At 44.1% G+C, this 18053-nt stretch overlaps 1 protein-coding gene across 1 annotated transcript in view; it reads left to right on the top strand.

The window, feature by feature from the left end:
• The window catches only part of ppfibp2b (PPFIA binding protein 2b), a 149644-nt gene that overhangs the window by 34443 nt on the left and 97148 nt on the right, over positions 1–18053 (top strand). The window contains exons 4-6 of the mRNA XM_088997582.1: positions 5953–6036; positions 7665–7778; positions 12792–12938. Of these exons, the coding sequence (XP_088853708.1) occupies positions 5953–6036; positions 7665–7778; positions 12792–12938 (345 nt within the window). The remainder of the gene's footprint in view (positions 1–5952; positions 6037–7664; positions 7779–12791; positions 12939–18053) is intronic.

Below are 18053 nucleotides of genomic sequence, written 5' to 3'. Positions count from 1 at the left end.
CCACCAACCAAATCCAGGAGGCAGCAAGAGATAGACAGACTGGTCAGAGAAAGAAGGGACCTGCGAAAACAGTGGAAGAAGGCCACTGATGCAGATAAAGAAGGTCTCATGCTGCTCCAGGGGAACATCAAATGACGTTTGGCAACCTTATGAAGAGAAGAAAACTTGAGGAAACTTTGTATGAACAAGGAACACACAAGAACACGGTTCTATAAAAACCCCTTCAAGTTCGACAAAGACCTCTTCGCTAAAGACAAAAGCGGAATCCTGAAAACCTCAAAGCGGGAACTTGAAAAGCATCTGGAAAAGGTCCACCAGGACACAAAAAGGCATGAAAAACTACTTATCCCACATGACATCCCCCCTATTGAACCACCAGAATTCAACCTCGAGTCTGGCCCTCCAAAATGGAAGGAAGTGGACAACACAGTACGGCATGCAAGATCAGCATCTGCCCCGGGACCAAATGGAGTTCCGTACAAGCTCTACAAGAACTCACCAGATGCTCTGCGCTATCTTTGGAGGCTCATGAGGATTGTGTGGCAGAAAGGGATAATACCATAGGCATGGCGAAGTGCCGGAGGCGTACTAATTCCCAAGGAGAAGGATGCGGCAGACGTTAGTCAATTCCGGCCAATTAGCCTTCTCAACGTTGAGAGGAAAATCTTTTTTAGTGTGTCAGCACGGAGACTTTCCACCTACCTGGAGAAGAACAAGTACGTCGATACATCTGTACAGAAGGCTGGCATCCCTGGGTTCTCTGGTTGCTTGGAGCACACCAGTATGATCTGGCACCCAATCCAAGCGGCAAAGAAAGACAAAAGAGATCTTCATGTCATCTTCCTCGACCTGGCCAATGCCTTTTGCTCAGTTCCCCATAACCTTCTCTGGGAATCCTTCAACTTCTTCCAGGTTCCATTACCCATTACTACCTTGGTAAAAACCTACTTCGAAGACCTGCAACTGTGCTTCACAACACCTGACTTCACAACATCATGGCAGCGTGTAGAAGTCGGCATCATGGCAGGTTGTAGGATTTCACCCCTGGCCTTCACAATGGCCATGGATGTCATCATCAGGGCCTCAAAGTAGGTGGTGGGGGGTAAGGAAACCAGGAATGGGATCCACCTCCCACCTATCCAGGCATACATGGATGCCATGACCACCTTGACCACTACTGCAGCTTGCACCAGGCGGCTCCTTGGTAAACTGCAGGAAAACATCAAATGGGCCCCGATGAAAATCAAGCAGAACAAGTCACGCAGCATCTCAATAGTCAAGGGAGAAAAAATGTGAAGTTCTCCATTGGTGATGACCCAATACCAACGGTGTCTGAGGAACCGGTCAAAAGCCTCGGCAGATGATACAATGCAAGCCTAAGAGACAAAGATCAAGTGCAGCAAATAAAGCAGGACATCAGCAAACGTCTGGAAAACATCAACAAGACTCCACTGCCAGGGAAGCTCAAACTCTGGTGTCTGCAGTTTGGACTTCTCCCTCGGGTAATGTGGCCACTCACAGTCTATGAGGTCCAACTCTCAACGGTGGAGAAGATGGAGCGAGCCATCACTAGATATGTGAAAATATGGCTTGGTGTTCCACGCTGTCTGTCCAACATCAGCCTCTATGGCAAAGGAGTCCTTGAGCTTCCAATCACAAGTCTCACCGAAGAGTACAAGCGCTCTAAAGTGAGACTTCAGATGACCCTTACAGACTCCTGAGACCGGAAGATCAGTCAAGCTGCACCCTCCTTATCAACTGGACGGAAATGGACGCCATCCGTTGCGGTGCAGCAGGCCACAGCAGCCCTAAGGCACAGCGACATCGTGGGACACGTCCAGCTAGGAAGAGGGGGCTTTGGCCTTACAAACAAACCATATTGGCGTAAGGCCTCAATATCGGAAAGAAGGAAAATGGTGATGTAAGAGCTGCACCGCTAAGAGGAAGCTGAAAGAACTGCACAGGCTGTCTCTCTTGCCAAGCAGGGACAATGGATGAGGTGGGAAGGCCTGGAGAAACGAAAGCCTACCTGGAGGGATCTCTGGGAAATGGAGGCAAGCAACATCAGATTCATCATCAGAGCTATCAATGATGTGCTCCCATCTCCAAAAAAATCTCAACCAATGGTATGGCGAAGATCCAACCTGTGACCTCTGTCCAACTCCAGGAACTCTCAAACACATCCTGACCGGTTGTAAGACCAGCCTCACACAAGGCCGCTACACCTGGAGGCACAACCAGGTCCTGAAGAGTTTGGCAGTTGTCCTTGAGAGCAAGAGGAATACCATCAACTCCTTGCCCATGAGAGCCACCACTTCCAGCACAGCACCATTGGCTTTTATCCGAGAGGGAGAGAAAAAGCCCAACCATCCTCCTGCAAAACTAGAGGTTAGACCAGACATGGGCAAACTACGGCCCGCGGGCCACATACGGCCCGTTAGGCTTTTCAATCCGGCCCGCCGAACTTGCCCAAATTATAGTACAAACAGTGTCTAAAACTCATGACAAAAAGCTAGCGAACAACAGGGCAGATAACTGCAAAGTTGCCTGCCCCATTTTTCCCAACTTGAAGCAAAATGAGACCAATCCCATTAAGAAACATTGTCACAAAATATAAAGTTTTTTTTTTTTTAATCAAGAATGTACCTACAAAAAAATGCTACCTTGCTTAATTTACGGCAAATGCGCATGGCTGTAAATTTTGCTACAGTAGTCGATTCTCACGGTGGTGCACAATGCAACGTTTGCATTGATTCCTACGAGCCACTAAGCCCCTTTCATAAGTCTCACGTACACTTTACAGTCACGGTTTAATGTAAATTTACGTTTTGTAGCGTCACATATGTTGTTAGCTTCTTTTGAATCTTTCTTCTAGTTTGAGGTTCTGTGCATCTATTTTGGAAAATGACATGCAATTTCACGACTTTATAACGCTTGCGAAAGTCCGGAAGAAAGAAGCAGGCTTCTGATTGGCTGCCGAGCCGAGTATGCAAATTTCAACTGCAGGTAGTCTATGTTTGTGTGCTCGGCGACGGTACACGTGTATGGTTTGCGCGTGAAGGCGAGAGCGTCAGTGAGGAGTTTGTTGAGCGCGCGGTCAGGACAAACCAACTATGATTTTAACACAAGTCGATATTATTGAGCTTGAATCTTTCGTTGTGTAATAATATGTTTTGAATGTTGAAAGTGATTCCATTTTTCAATAAATGTTGATTTCTTAACTTTGCACCTTCGATTGAAACTCAATAACAGACGCAATCTTGATAAATCACAGTGCATATGTTATTTTAATCTATTTCCATTTCCTCCTCCAAGTATCTGCGAAATAGTCTGTAAATGCCATATCTTGCATATTCCTTGAGCCAAATTTATTAACTGATCAGGGATATTTTTCACATTTGAAAGACAGTTAATAAATTGGGTTGTAGTGTTCTTACTGTGCTATGAGGTTTGTACATACTACATTTAAAGGACAACCGGCACCATTTTTTGTTATTGTTTCCCACTGACATCAGAAAAACGTTTTATAGCATCTAAAATACCCAAATCAGGCAGGCTGATATTTTTAGTTAAATGAAAAACACCAATAAAAATGACTTCAAAATGAATCCGGAAATGGTCAGTTTCAGAAGGTCCCACCCCCTTGTTCGCGACGTCACGCCAAGACGTCTTGTCTTGCTCGAGAATCAAAACAATGGCTTCAGATTCGGAGAAGATGTTTTCTTGTTCTTGTTCTTCTGAAGAGGAAAGCATAAATGTTTGCAATTGATTCTAGGAGTCCTCCCATATCAATTCGAGCCGTCAATGACAGCAATGTAGCACCCAGAAAAAGCAGAAGATGGCGCCCAAGCGCCGTTGGAAATGGGCTGATTTGTCAGCTGGGAATTTGTGTCAGCGAATATCAAATACAGTAAAGTCTCGTTATATCGATATTCAAGGGAGTCCGAAAAAATATCGATATAACCGGGACTATCGATATATCCGACCCTGTTTGCATGTAATTTTCTCCGTGCGTGCATAGAAATAGTATCGATATAACCGGGACTATCGATATATCCGATATCGATATAACGAGACTTTACTGTAGTTGTCTTGGTGCAACACACAACGATTCACCATGGCGTTATTTATGTGTTTTCCTTCTAATTTCGCCATCAACACGGATCAACACGGATTAACACGAAGTTTTCAGACCAAACAAAGTACCCAAAATGCATTGTATGTCGCTTTCTCGGTCAGGGGCGGTCCAAACGTGACGTCACATGGGGATCGTCATCAACTCGAAAACAAGACTTCATATATTCAGCGCAAGTCTTAAAAAGTAAACTATAGCTATATGCTGTGGAATCTTTGTCAAATACGCTCAGTCGAAGTCATTTGAAGTGATTTTATAAATTATGGACATAACTTGTTCGGAGTATTTCCGGCCCAAACACTCCCTCCAAATGCTCCTGGCCCGGCCCCTCTGTCAAATTTTAGAACCCAATGCGGCCCGCGAGTCAAAAAGTTTGCCCACCCCTGGGTAAGACAGCTATCCAGGGATTGGAAGATGCGGGTTGACTTTGGCCACCAATTGGTTTTCCCAGCAAAGATTGCAGCCACCACCCTAAGACCAGACTTGGTGCTCTGGTCCCCTTCACTCAAGGCTGTCTACATCACAGAACTCACAGTCCCGTGGCAAAACTCAGTTGAAGAGGCCTATGAGCGCAAGAAGCTGCGCTACACAGATCTCACAGTGGATGCGCAACAGCACGGATGGAAAGCCAAGGTCTATCCCATTGAAGTTGGATGCAGAGGGTTTGTGGCTTCCTCCACCATCAAACTGCTAAAAGACCTGGGCATCCATGGACAGGCTCTGCAGCACACAGTTAGATCACTCTCCGAAGCGGCAGAGAGAAGCAGCCACTGGATCTGGATGAAGAGGAAATACCCTTGTTGGGCTCATAGGTCAGCAACCTATGACCCCCCACCCCCACCAGCTTCTCAACTTCTTATTGGGCATGGGACACAAGCGCGGGCGTGATGAACCTGTCGCTGGCCACCATCGATGAGGGTGTCTCGTGATCAAAGGCCGAAACACCCAATGATTCTTTGGAGCACTACTGATGATGTGTCCCAAATTCACAACCTTCCCATCCCTGAGGCACAGCTCCCACACCACGCACAACATCAAGGCTAAATCTCATGTGAAGACCATCCATTGGCACAAACGGACAGAATAACATCATGTCCGGTGTTGTGGCAGGTGGGGGACGACCAACATAGGCCAATATCATTCAATCAAAATTGCTCTTGAAGCCAACGTTGACCGTTATCATCCAATGAAAATTGCTCTTGCAGCCAACTGCAACCCAAACAGGAAATGAACAGCGAAAAATTGATCGACGGATCCATTAAGTGAGAATATTTTGTTTTATCTGTCAGCCAGCTTCAATCATCAAAAGAGCCTTATATGGCTTGTGAGCCTTAGGTTCTCGACCACTGTCTTTAAGTTTTAGTTGATTTAAATCAGTAATATGTTAACAGAGGGCGGCCCGGTAGTCAAGCCGTTAGCACGTATCTTTCACAGTGCAGAGGTCGCATGTTCAAGTCTTGCCTCCATGTGTGGAGTTTGTATGTTCTCCTCGGGCCTGCGTGTGTTTTCTCCGGGTCCTCCGGTTTCCTCCCACCTTCCATGAACATGCATGGCTGGCTGATTGAACACTCCAATGTGAGTGTGGGTGCGAATGGCTGTTTGTCTTTGAGTTCACTGTGATTGGCTAGCAACCAATTCAGGGTGTCCCCCACTTAGTGCCCGAAGACTACTGGGATAGGCTTCAGCAACACCCGCGACACTAGTGAGGATAAAGCGGTCTGGAAAATGTATTGATTGATATTTGAACAGAGGCAATTGTACAATCCTCAGTCTCAACTGCCATGATAAATATATTTCTGCTCGGTGTGGTTGTCCAGGTGAACTCGTCTCCAACGAAGAATGAAACCTACCAAGACAGACTCCTCCGCCTAGAGGGTGACAAGGACTGTTTGGTTTTACAGGTAAACCATTTCGGTGTGTGTGCGTGTGTATTTCCTCTTTCTTGAAAAGGTTTCTTCAGCCGTCATCTGTACTTCTTTGAAGGTGTCGGACGTAAGAAGTACAGATGACGGTTGAAGAAACCTTTTCATCGATGGACCACTCCTGTACGACTGAGAGCTTACACAGACGTTTCTTCTTCTTCTTCTTCTTCTTCTTCTTCTTCTTCTTCTTCTTCTTCTTCTTCTTCTTCTTCTTCTTCTTCTTCTTCTTCTTCTTCTTCTTTTCCATTTGGGGGTCACCACATCGAATCAGTGTCTTTCATCTTGCTCTGTTTTGTGTATCCTCTTCTCTCACAACTACCTTCATGTCCTCTTTCACAAAATCCATAAACCTCCTCTTTGGACTCAGCATCCATCTCCCAATATATTCCTGTGGACATGTCCAAACCATCTAAGTTTGACCACTCTTACTTTCTCCCCAAAACCTCTAATTGGAGTTGTCCCTCTAATATACTCATTCCTGATTCTATCCAACCTGGTCACTCCCAAAGACAACTTCAAGATCTTAATCTCTGCTAGCTCCAACTCTGCTTCCGGTCTTTTCTTCACTGGTTATTTTATGCAATTGCCATAACATTAGTTCAATTGTGTTTGTGTTGATGTTATCATTGTTGATGTTAATGGGATTAGCATAGAATGGTATAGGTGCACCACTGAGATAAGCATCTCAGTTCCTGGTTCTGAAGATAATTTGTTATTCCAAGTAAAGCATGCTTAAACAGCATTGGCTCATTAAACCAGGTACTTGTATTCACTGGCAACAGTTGCTGTCACAGGCGGAGGTGATAAAGTCAATAAACTCCCCCCCCCTTTTGGATGAATAACCTTTGTGACATTAATGTGCACTAACCTAACACAAAACCAAAACTATAAAAATACACTTACAACTGTTTTGATGTTGTGACAATTGCTAAGGCTTTTTCCAGCCAGGAGATTGTGTTGGTTTGTTTTGGCCCTTTCACTGTTGTCAGTACAGCTTTTCTATGGCTAACCTTTATTCATGTGTGATTGTGCCTTTGTGTTACTACCACTAAACACAAAGTTTTCACAAACGGGCCAGTTCGTTGGAAATATTTATTATGGTAATTTGTGTGCCGCGTCCTTCCCAAATTGTTGTCATATGTTGCACAGACAATCTTGTATTTCTTGGCAGCAAATTTTGCATGGGTGTGGGAAGAAACATGTTTTCACATGAACTTTATTTGCACTTTATCATAGATTCTTTATAATCAAACTTGAGACGGTTCATGAAACAGAAGCTTCACTCTAACCTAGTGGCAGTTGAAGTGGCATTGAATCAGTTGTTCTCGCATGAATCCTGCATGTTTTCATAGAAACCATTGTGCATCTAACTGTGCACACGTCTGTACTTTCTAGGTTTGGCACGAGGTGAGCCCATATTCCTCCTTGCTGAGCAATAGCATGGTGGTGTGAAGTTGAGTAATGTCATGTGTAATGTTGTTGTTGACTGATGAAACACACCATGGAAATGTTGTTAAGATGGCTGCAAAAACATTGTATTAACATCTTAACTGTTCATTGACTCATCCTCTGCATATGTAATAATGAATGACCGTGTTAACCATTAGGTAAGTGTACTGACTGACCAGGTAGAGGCTCAAGGGGAGAAGATCAGAGATCTCGAAAGCTCCCTGGAGGAACACAGGCATAAACTAGCCACCACTGAGGAGATACTGCAACAGGTAACACTCACACTGGAAACACGCCACATCTGAAAACGTTTTGTTTGGGTACAAAAGGAAGTGTATTATACTTGCAGAATAACATCCTATAAGATTGTAATAATTGACCAAAATTAATATTAACCCAACATTTACAGTATAAATAATTAATTGATGAATTATTGGCTTCATCTTTCCACTGGTGCAAATGTTATATTGCGCATACTTTTGACCACAGCCATCTTAGGCTCAACAATGCAATGAGTCTATACCAATGAATCGTTGTTCCAACTTCTCAACAAACCCTTTGTCTTCTACATTGTCAGCAATTGAAAACCCCACAGCTGAATGATTATCCCACCGAAGCGTGTGTATCATTTGTGTTAAGCAAGTTTTTGAAGCCGACATATTTAAAAGTGAACAGGTTTTTTTTTCATGAAAACAATCTTGTGAAAGGAAAATGTTTTCGTCCTTGCACCAATGTCATCCAAATACACAGTGTTTATACACATATATAATACACAGTTTTATTTAAGAGTACAGTGATCCTTCACTATATCGTGTTTCATTTATCGAAACTTATGTGCCGTATTTTCCGCACCACAAGACGCACCGGATTGTAAGGTGCACTGTAGTATAAGGGGGTTCTTCAGTGAATTGTCTATTTTAAAACTTTTTACGTACAGTGAGACCTTGGCTTACAAACTTAATTGGTTCCCAGACAGTGTGTAAGGCGAAAAGCGTGTATCCCCCAAAAATTGTTTCCGTATGAAACCATTAAAATGAGAATAATCCGTTCCCAGGTCTCCATAAAATATAATTTTCAACGAAATAAGCCTTAAAACTACACACAACATACGTTAATCTATGTACAATAACTGTGCTATTGTATTGTAATGAAATAAATACACTACACTGAATAATAAAGTCACTTTATTTACATTTGTGATGGTCATTAATTTCTCTTAATTGACACCTGTTGCTTTCTGACTTGTAAGATCTTACGAAACTGAGGCATCACATTATCATTCATCATGTTGATGATTTTCATAGCCTTTTCTGGATGGTACTGTTCAATAAAAGCCTGCACATCAACTCCTGAATGGCGTGCTTCTGCTTGTCCTCTTGAAGGCAAATCAAATCCTCTGTGTTGAGGACCTCATTATCGTCAGTAACAAGCTCCTCGATGGCATCTGCATCCACTTCGAGTCCCATAGGTGCTGGTAGAGATTTTACTACAACAAAAGGCGCGAGTCCGATGATTCCACGGACATGGAATAAAACGCGACAAAAGAAGGCTGGCGGGGCGATCCGTCCAGCACATTCGTGATCCTGGAAAGCACCAAACTTATGCGATCGCGGCTAACAATCACCTGGCAAAGCAAATTCTTGGACCTGCCAGCACAAGACACAGCGAGGCGCGAGCCGTCGTAATCATGTAACTGGTGAGGTGACAGCGACTCGTTGAATTGAAATGAAATTGAAGTGTCTTCTTCGGCTGGCGGAGGTCGCGAGTGGCGGCCCCGCCCCAGCTGTCAACTCGCACGTGACAATTTCGGTGTCATTCGTCACGTGAAAGCATCGACTAAATAACGCCTTTGTGTAAAGCTTTTAGGCAAAGGATGGCAGCAATGGTGGACAGTACCAGGCTCTTTAATTGTAGAATAGTCGTAGAAAGTTACTCTCAGGGAAGTGACACACAGCGTGAGAGATGTGTCAGGCTGAGATTCACATGACAGCCGCGGTGTGCACATGTGACGCCACAAACGCAAACTTTGTTCGTGTTTCTCAATGATCTTCTTCTCCTCGACGGTGATTATTAGGGGATCATCTTGCATTCATTTCCCAATAGTAAAATTATCTGCAAAAAGCTTCTCGGAGGGGATCGATGTGTGAATTCAGAGAGAGGGGGTGTGGAAAGGTGCGCCGGCTGGAGTGCTGTTCGGTCGTGTGCTTCCGCCGAAGATCCGAAGATCACTGCGCCAGATCCGAAGATCACTCCGACAGCCGTGGTGGGTGTGTATCGCGAAAAGTAGTGCGTATTCCAAGGTTTAATTTTCATAAATTTGACCTTCGTCAACTGAAAAGTTCGTCAGGTAAGGTGTTCGTAAGTCGAGGTCTCACTGTATACTGTATACGCGCACAGCCTCTGCACATCAGGGCTGTATGACGTTACACAGGAGATGAACTTCACACAGGACTGTAAGCTGTCGTCTGTCAGGCGTGAGCGATGTCTGTTTTTAATGTAGTTCATGTTGGAAAATACATCTTAATGAATGATTCTTTTATATATTCTGTGTGAACGGCTTAACGTGCCTGACTATTTCCTGAGCGGCCACAAAACTAGCATATGTAGCTGAATTTGTAGATTTCATCCACTTCATAAAATGATTTTTGCTCTGATCAGCCTTCCGCATCAGTTCCGAAACGGCTCTTTTTCTCTCATCTCCATCCGGATATTTTTGAGTAAAGGCTGTGTGTTTGTTCAGGAAATGTCTTGCGACATTTGACTTTTTGTTGTTTGCTAAATTCTCATTACATATTAAGCATACCGGTAAACCTGTCTCGTCAGCAGTGAAGGCGAACGAATCTGCCCACGTATCATTAAAAGGTTCTGTTTTCTTCAGACACTTTTCTTTTCTTAGATGTATCCATAGTTGGCCTACCTGGGGGTCAAAAAATTCAAGAAATCGTGCCCAATTTGGCGGTTGTGACCGGATATATGTCCACTGTCGATGGTTGTGACGTATATTATGAGCGACAAAAAAATTGAACACGTTTTATTTTGTATTATTTAGAATCACCATAATCTTCAAATTTAGAATTACATTTTAAAAACGAACGAACTAAAATAATATGCATTAAATTAAATGCTCATTATTTATTTTCTAAAGCCGCAGGGAGCCGCAGCAGGGGGGTGAAAGAGCCACATGCGGCTCCGAAGCCGCGGGTTGCCGACGTCTGTCTTTGGGTCTTCAGTAAGCCATTACTCCGCCGACATACTATACGCAGCCAATCGTAAGCAAGCTTGGCGGATTGGGGGCTGAACTTGTTACCAACAATTCATTCATTTGAGTCAGTTATATTTATTTAGTGATTTGTACTTTAAAGTTCTTTTCCATTTAACTGCACCATTTGTAGTTTTTTTTTCAAAAATCGCTGAATTTTCACATTTACCGTTCAAATACTAAGTAGAGACGAGCTGTCCGAGTTGCCGACTCAATTTTCCCCCGTAGAAAAAGCAGTTCACTGTGAATGCTGGGATTTATAAAACAGTGTTTCATTCTCATTTGTGTGTTCGTACAAAGAGCCTTAAATGGGTCCTATTAAGAGAAATGCACACAGTGCAGAGTTTAAATCAGTCATCCTTTGTGCCGTATACAGTATATAGTGCTGGTTGGTCAGCCTTGATGTCTGTTGCGTAAACATCCAGCCCTTGAAACCTCCAATGTGTCTGTGTGCGTGTGTGTATCACAGTACGCAGCCAATCGCAAGCGAGGCGAGCCGCAAAAAAGGAATCCAAGATGGCGTCCGAGTAGGCAGCTGTCAGCAAGTGCTCTCATGAGCCTTGCTTTTTTTTTTTTTTTTTTTTTTGTTTTTGTGTTTTCTTTTGTCACTGTGTTGTTGTGCGTCGTGTGGAACATATACGGATTGTTTTTCAGCATTTTTGGCCACGACATTCATCAAGGAGGAGACTGTGCTGAGTGGTTGCACCTTTTCAACAGCATGAATATGTCCAGTGACGTGCAGTCAGAGGAGGCAGGTGAGGCAGTGCCTCACCTGTCATCATGGAATCAAATGGCAAAATGGCACATATGGCACATATAATTATTTAATTGATTGCAAACATGTATGCTTTCCTCTTCAGAACTACAGTGTATTTGAATCATATTCATAACTGGATGTGTAACAAGAAAGCATATTATTTGAATCTGAAGCCATTGTTTGGATTCACAAGCAAAGCAAGACGTCTTGGCGTGAAGTCATTTTTATTGGTGGTGAATAAGCTACTCTGTAGAGTTCATGTTTGTAAATCTGACTGTGATGACGTCAGTGCCTCACCAGCCATGAACCTCACCGCACGTCAGTGAATATGCCAGTACTGTTTTTGAATGGGAGGAATGTCGGTGCCATTTGACATTCATTGCTGGACAACTCTGGGGCCATTGTGCTTTTTTTCGCCTGTAATGGACAGCATCTTCACAGCCCCGCTTTGTTCAGCGGAAAGGTCAGTGCTGTTGGACAGTCTGCGGCTCGATGGATGCATGGCTTGAGGAGCCCACGATAAGAAGAAAGGAACGCCAGTGCGTATGTGGAACTGTCGCGGTTTGGAATTGAAGCGGATTTATGTGGGACAGGTGACATGACTTATCTTCAGTGGATGCTACAACTGCTTTCAACATTTAGCCTGTAGTCGACGTGCACATTCCACCATCATGTCCCTGATCCACTGGCGCCGGACACAGCTATGATAGGTCCCTACTCTCAGGTTGGGGGGAGCAGAGGACCACTCCCTGTGGCCCCCACTGATTGTTCCTACATTCCTGACTAACGACTGGCCTATTTGCCCCACTCCCACCGGTATCACACCATTACGAATGTTGCCTAACCTGTTTGCCTAAGCAGGCTATTGTATGAACGATCCAAATTGTCCGGCGCCGCCATGTCTGGACATTAGGGATATATAAATAGGGCCGATACGACCAGTCAGACTTTAGTTCGCTGACGAAGCCTCTTGGATAGGAGGCAAAACGTCCGAAACCTTCAAATTTGTACAGATGACGGCTGAAGAAACCTTCTCATCGATGGACCACTCCTGTACGACTGAGAGCTTACACAGACGCCTTCATTGGGTCTGTGTCCCCAATCTAGCCTCATCTGTCAGCGTGGAAAGAACACTGAACTCAGCTCAAGATTTTCTATACAGCTACTACTCTTTACTACGGTATATTGTATTTGCACTCTAGTATTTGTGTTTATAGCTTTTTTAATACTCATCTCATTTACTGTATTCTATGTGTTTGTTTTACTCAGGAGCTGGTGAGCAGGACGTCCCTGGAAACTCAGAAATTAGAGCTGATGGATGAGGTTTCATGTCTGAAACTAAAGTTCATTACCATTGAGGAAAGGCACCACATACATCTCCAAGAACCCATGGATGCAAACCAAAATAAAGCAGAGGTAAGGAAATCCATATTTGTTCATGTGTCAGTGTGTATATGTGTACACACCCTCCACTTATTGCATTATATCATATCAAGTACATGTAAATGCAATAAAAAATAACCACTGTATTGTTATACTATGGACCTTTATATTGTGTTTGTACAAGATAATGAGAATGAATTGCTCTCATACCATTTATCTCTCAACTTTTTATTTCAATGTCCGTTTGTTGTCTTCCTTTTTTCTTCGTCTGGTTGAATGGGAATCCTGCCATACTTGTAAAAACCCACTATTTTTCCAAAAACTTTCTGAAACTTACCAGACGTCTTCCACTTGGCTGTAATATATGAGAATGCTTGGGACAAATTCCACTTAACTCCTGTTTCCTTGATGTCAATTGTTGACAGATAAACCCTGTTGCTTTGAAATGTACTACTCCTCGGTAGTATAGAACATTCCAAAGGTAAAAAGGCTACAGCCTTTTTATCTCTGGAATGTACTTTCCGAAATCAGCCAAAGGTGTGGTTATACCAATCGCTCACATATTCTTCCACATCTCATTCACACATTCTTACCCTCTAGCCTTCATTTGCCTCATCCGCCATTCACCTGATGAGTGGTTGTCTCACACATTTACAGGAAGCCTAATATGTCAGTCAAATTCTGAACAGGCAAGCCATGAGGAAATGGTCTCCACTCTGCCATACTTCCCCATTCAAAGCCCCTGTCGTCACAGTAAAAAGTAACAATTGAAACAAGCTCAACCAGCTTCTAGACTGCAGTATTTCAGCAAAACTCTAACAGTGGTTGGCCCTATTCACCAATGCAATTTGTCAAATTGTTCACAAGTGATAAAGGTCTTACATGCCAATGATAGTATTACTACAGGTAACTGAAAATCACACAAGAAAGACATTTGTGATGTAACATGATGCAACAGCTGCTAACATCAAAGGATTAAAAAAAATTGCAGTACTCTTTATTTGAGAATGTTTCGCCAGATGTAGGTCTGCCAGGTTCGGTCACAACCAAATGTTTGACTGCATCCAGTATTGGACTTTTCAATGCGCTATTCTTTATTATTTATCTGTGAATTACATCCCATTGGTGCTGCCAGAAAATTTTTGTTTCATGAATGTGCTGAGTTCCAACACTTGGTGTGCTCTTTTTGTAGTTTTTAGATTTGTATGTTTAATCTATGGAAAATATCTCTTGTCTTTTAATTACATATTGACTAACAACCACCTGTGCAGATCGGACCTAAATGACAATGTTTTAATTTTCTCAATTTTTAATCTAAGTTGCTAGAACAAACATACTTTTTCTTGCATATTTATTGGATTGGATTTGACTTTATTAGTTTCACAGTGGAGAAATTTACATTTCACAGCAGCAAAGTTATGAAAGAAATGAAAGTCGAAAAGCAAAATACAGAAGCTGCTGGAAAGGCAGCCACTCTCGCGGCGCCGTCTTGAAGTCAAAAGAACTTCTTTTCCTTTCGGCTTGTCCCTTCAGGGGTCGCCACAGCGAATCAATGTCCTCCATCTATCCCGGTTTTGTGCATCCTCTTCTCTCACACCAGCTTCATGTCCTCTCTGACCACATCCATAAACCTCCTCTTTGGTCTTCCTCTCGGTCTCCTGCCTGGCAGTTCAAGGCTCAACATCCTTCTCCCGATATAGTCACTCTCTTTCTTCTGGACATGTCCAAACCATCTCAGTCTGGCCTCTCTGACTTTCTCTCCAAAGCCTCTAATATGAGTTGTCCCTCTAATGTACTCATTCCTGATCCTATCCAACCTGGTCACTCCCCAAGAAAACCTCAACATCTTCTCTGCTACCTCCAGCTCTGCTTCCTGTCTTTTTTTCACTGGCACTGTCTCCAGTCCAAACAGCACGGCTGGTCTCACCACCGTTTTTTACACCTTTCGTCTCATCCTAGCTGAAACCCTTCAATCACACATCACACCTGACATTTTTCTCCAATTGTTCCACCCTGCCTGGACACATTTCTTCACCTCTTTTCCACACTCTCCATTGCTCTAGACACTTGATCCCAAGTACTTAAATTCCTCCACATTCTTTATCTCTTCTCCCTGTAGCATCACTCTTGGACTTGGATCCCTCTCATTCACACACATATATTCCGTCTTGCTGCGACTGATCTTCATTCCTCTCCCTTCCAGGCATACCTCCACATCTCTAGTTTATTCCCTGTCACGATTTGCAAGGTGGTGATGGCGGGTGCGGATCCCAAAAAGCAGGCAGGGGGGAGTAGGAGGTTGTTTGACAAATTGTATTAAAATAAAGGTCAGCAGGAACAAAATGTAAAACATCAAAATCATCTGAATGGAAAAAATAAAAAGTAGCAAAAGAAGACCAAAAGTAAAAGTCCGCCAAGGTTAAACAAACACATGCACAGCATGCAGCAAACAAGCAGCAAACAAACAATGAACCGGCACCGGATGGTCGCGCCGGGTGTCCTTTGTGTCAATGATTAAACGACCAGCACCTGCGAGGCTGCAGGCAGGTGCTGGTCCACCGGGTAGCGACGTCAGCCCTGCCTGCAGCCTCGCAGGTGCTGGTCGTTTAATCATTGACACAAAGGACACCCGGCGCGACCATCCGATGCCGGTTCATTGCTACGTCCACGTTAGCGCAAGCCTCGTCGAGTTTGAATTGCGTCACTCGACGAGCCGCAACGTCCACGTAAACGTCCGGCCGAGACCTCCTTCCAGGTGGCCGTCCACGTGACACTGGGTGACTGGCATTGCACGCCCACGTCCAGCCACGCTGTCGTCATGCATGACGAATTGAGTCTCATCCACGACGAGCCGTGCAACGTCCGCGTCAACTTCAGTCCGAGACCCCACTCACGACTGGATCCCGGAGCGGCTCTGGACTGGTCTCGTTCTCCCGGAGCCGGGCAGTTCACGCCCACGTCGGCGTTCGGCCGAGACCTGGTCCCATACGGCCGTACGGGGTGCCATTCTGCGCCTCGCTACAGATCACAATGTCATCTGCAAACATCATCGTCCAAGGAGATTCTTGTCTAACATCGTCTGTCAGCCTGTCCATCACCATAGCAAATAAGAAGGGGCTCAGAGCTGACCCCTGGTGGAGTCCCACCTCCACCTTGAATTCATCAGTCACACCGACAGCACACCTCACAACTGTCTTACAGTCATGATACATGTCTTGCACCGCTCTGACATACTTTTCTGTCACTCCAGACTTCCTCATGCAATACCACAGCTCTTCTCTGGGCACCCTGTCGTACGCTTTCTCCAGATCTACAAAGACACAATGCACTGACCTTCTCTGTACTTCTCTATCAACATTCTTAAAGCAAACACTGCATCTGTCGTACTCTTTTTTTGGCATGAAGCCATACTGCTGCTCACAAATGTTCACTTCTGCTCTTAGTCTCGCTTCAACTACTCTTTCCCAGAGTTTCATTGTATGGCTCATCAACTTTCTTCCTCTGTAGTTAGTACAACTCTGCACATCTCTTTTGTTCTTAAAAATGGGCACGGGAACACTTCTCCATTCTTCAGGCATCTGTTCATCATCTAAGATCTTGTTGAATAACCCAGTCAGGAACACCACTGCCACCTCCCCAAGACACTTCCATACCTCGATTGGTAAATCATCAGGCCCGAGTGCCTTTCCCCCCCTTCATCCTCTTCAGGGCCCTCCTCACTTCAGCCTTGCTAATGTTTTTTTTACGTCTTGGTCCACAACAGTCATGTCTTATACTCTTTGTTCCTTCTCATTTTCCTCATTCATCAATTCTTCAAAGTACTCTTTCCATCTTGCCATCACACCACTGGCACCTGTTAATACATTGCCATCTCTATCCTTAATCACCCGAACCAGCTGCAGGTCCTTACCATCTTTGTCTCTCTGTCTCGCCAGCCTGTAAAGATCAGTCTCGCCTTCCTTGCTGTCCAGCCGAGCATACAAATCATCATAGGCCTCTTGTTTGGCCTTTGCCACCTTTACTTTAACTGTGCGCTGCATCTCCTTGTACTGCTGTCTACTCTCGTCCGTCCTCTCAGTGTCCAACTTCTTCTTCGCTAACCTCTTTTGCTACCGTTAAACACTAATGTCACTGTTTTGCCCGTATCTTCACATCTTTGGTGGTTATGCGGTTGGAAAGTATATCCTTTTATTCCTCCGCGAGCCTACGGTTTGTGTGCACCTGTTACTGTAACTGACAATACTTTCATCGTTACCAGTCGTCCAGTGCCCCATCATGTGAAGAGAAGAGTATCGTTTAAGCCCCATGATTCGATCTGGGGAACTGATGTTCCAGAACAATTCAAACACCACAGCACGGGTAGTAAGGTAATGTTAGCTCTTTTTCCGCAAATTGGAGTGGCAAAAAATATGCTACGAATTGAAACAATTGATTACAGATTTCAAGTGTTTGTAAATGCCAGCTTGAAAGTGGATGAAATGCAGAACACCGAAATTGCAGCAATTTGACAAATGGTGCTGCAAAATAGAATGGTTTTGGACCTTTTGACAGCCCCACAAGGGGGCGTCTGTGCTATGGTGGGTGACACTTGTTGTACGTACATACCCGAAGAAGCGAATTCCATAAACATGACTAATCCTTTGACTGTTATCAGGGATCTCAGAGATGCTATGGCCAAAGATCGACGGCCTGATCACCCGTCGAGCTTTGCCGTGCTTGTCAGGGGCCCTTGGTATACAACTTTGCTTAGACTGTTTATGCCTGTCGCGATCGTGATTGTACCTATTTTCTTAGTCATTGGTTGTATCATTCCATGCTGATGCACAATGATGAATTCTATGATAACCAATTCTCAGGTCAATTACGCAAAGGTTTTGTACCAACAAATGCGTGAAGGTGACCCTGTGTTGTAATTTGGAATTGTACACCATGGCCAGAGTGTGGTTGCTCCCGCCAAAACAAAGGGCCAAGAAGGAATTTTCCTGGTCAATATTTTGATTTAATTGGATTTACCTTTAATACTCTCGCAAATGGAGAAATTACATATCAGAGCAGTAAAGTTACGACAGAGGTTTTTCGCCTTCTCCATGGTACCACAGCTACCCCTCACACTATCCAACTGCCTTGTGTCAACCGTTGAGACCTTCA

This window comes from Hippocampus bargibanti, linkage group LG05, assembly GCF_051943395.1.
Source record: "Hippocampus bargibanti isolate YZ-2025 linkage group LG05, ASM5194339v1, whole genome shotgun sequence".
NCBI classification, from domain to species: Eukaryota; Metazoa; Chordata; class Actinopteri; order Syngnathiformes; family Syngnathidae; genus Hippocampus; species Hippocampus bargibanti.
The sequence above is the reverse complement of the archived record's forward strand: the minus strand, read 5'-3'. Positions and strand labels throughout refer to the sequence as shown.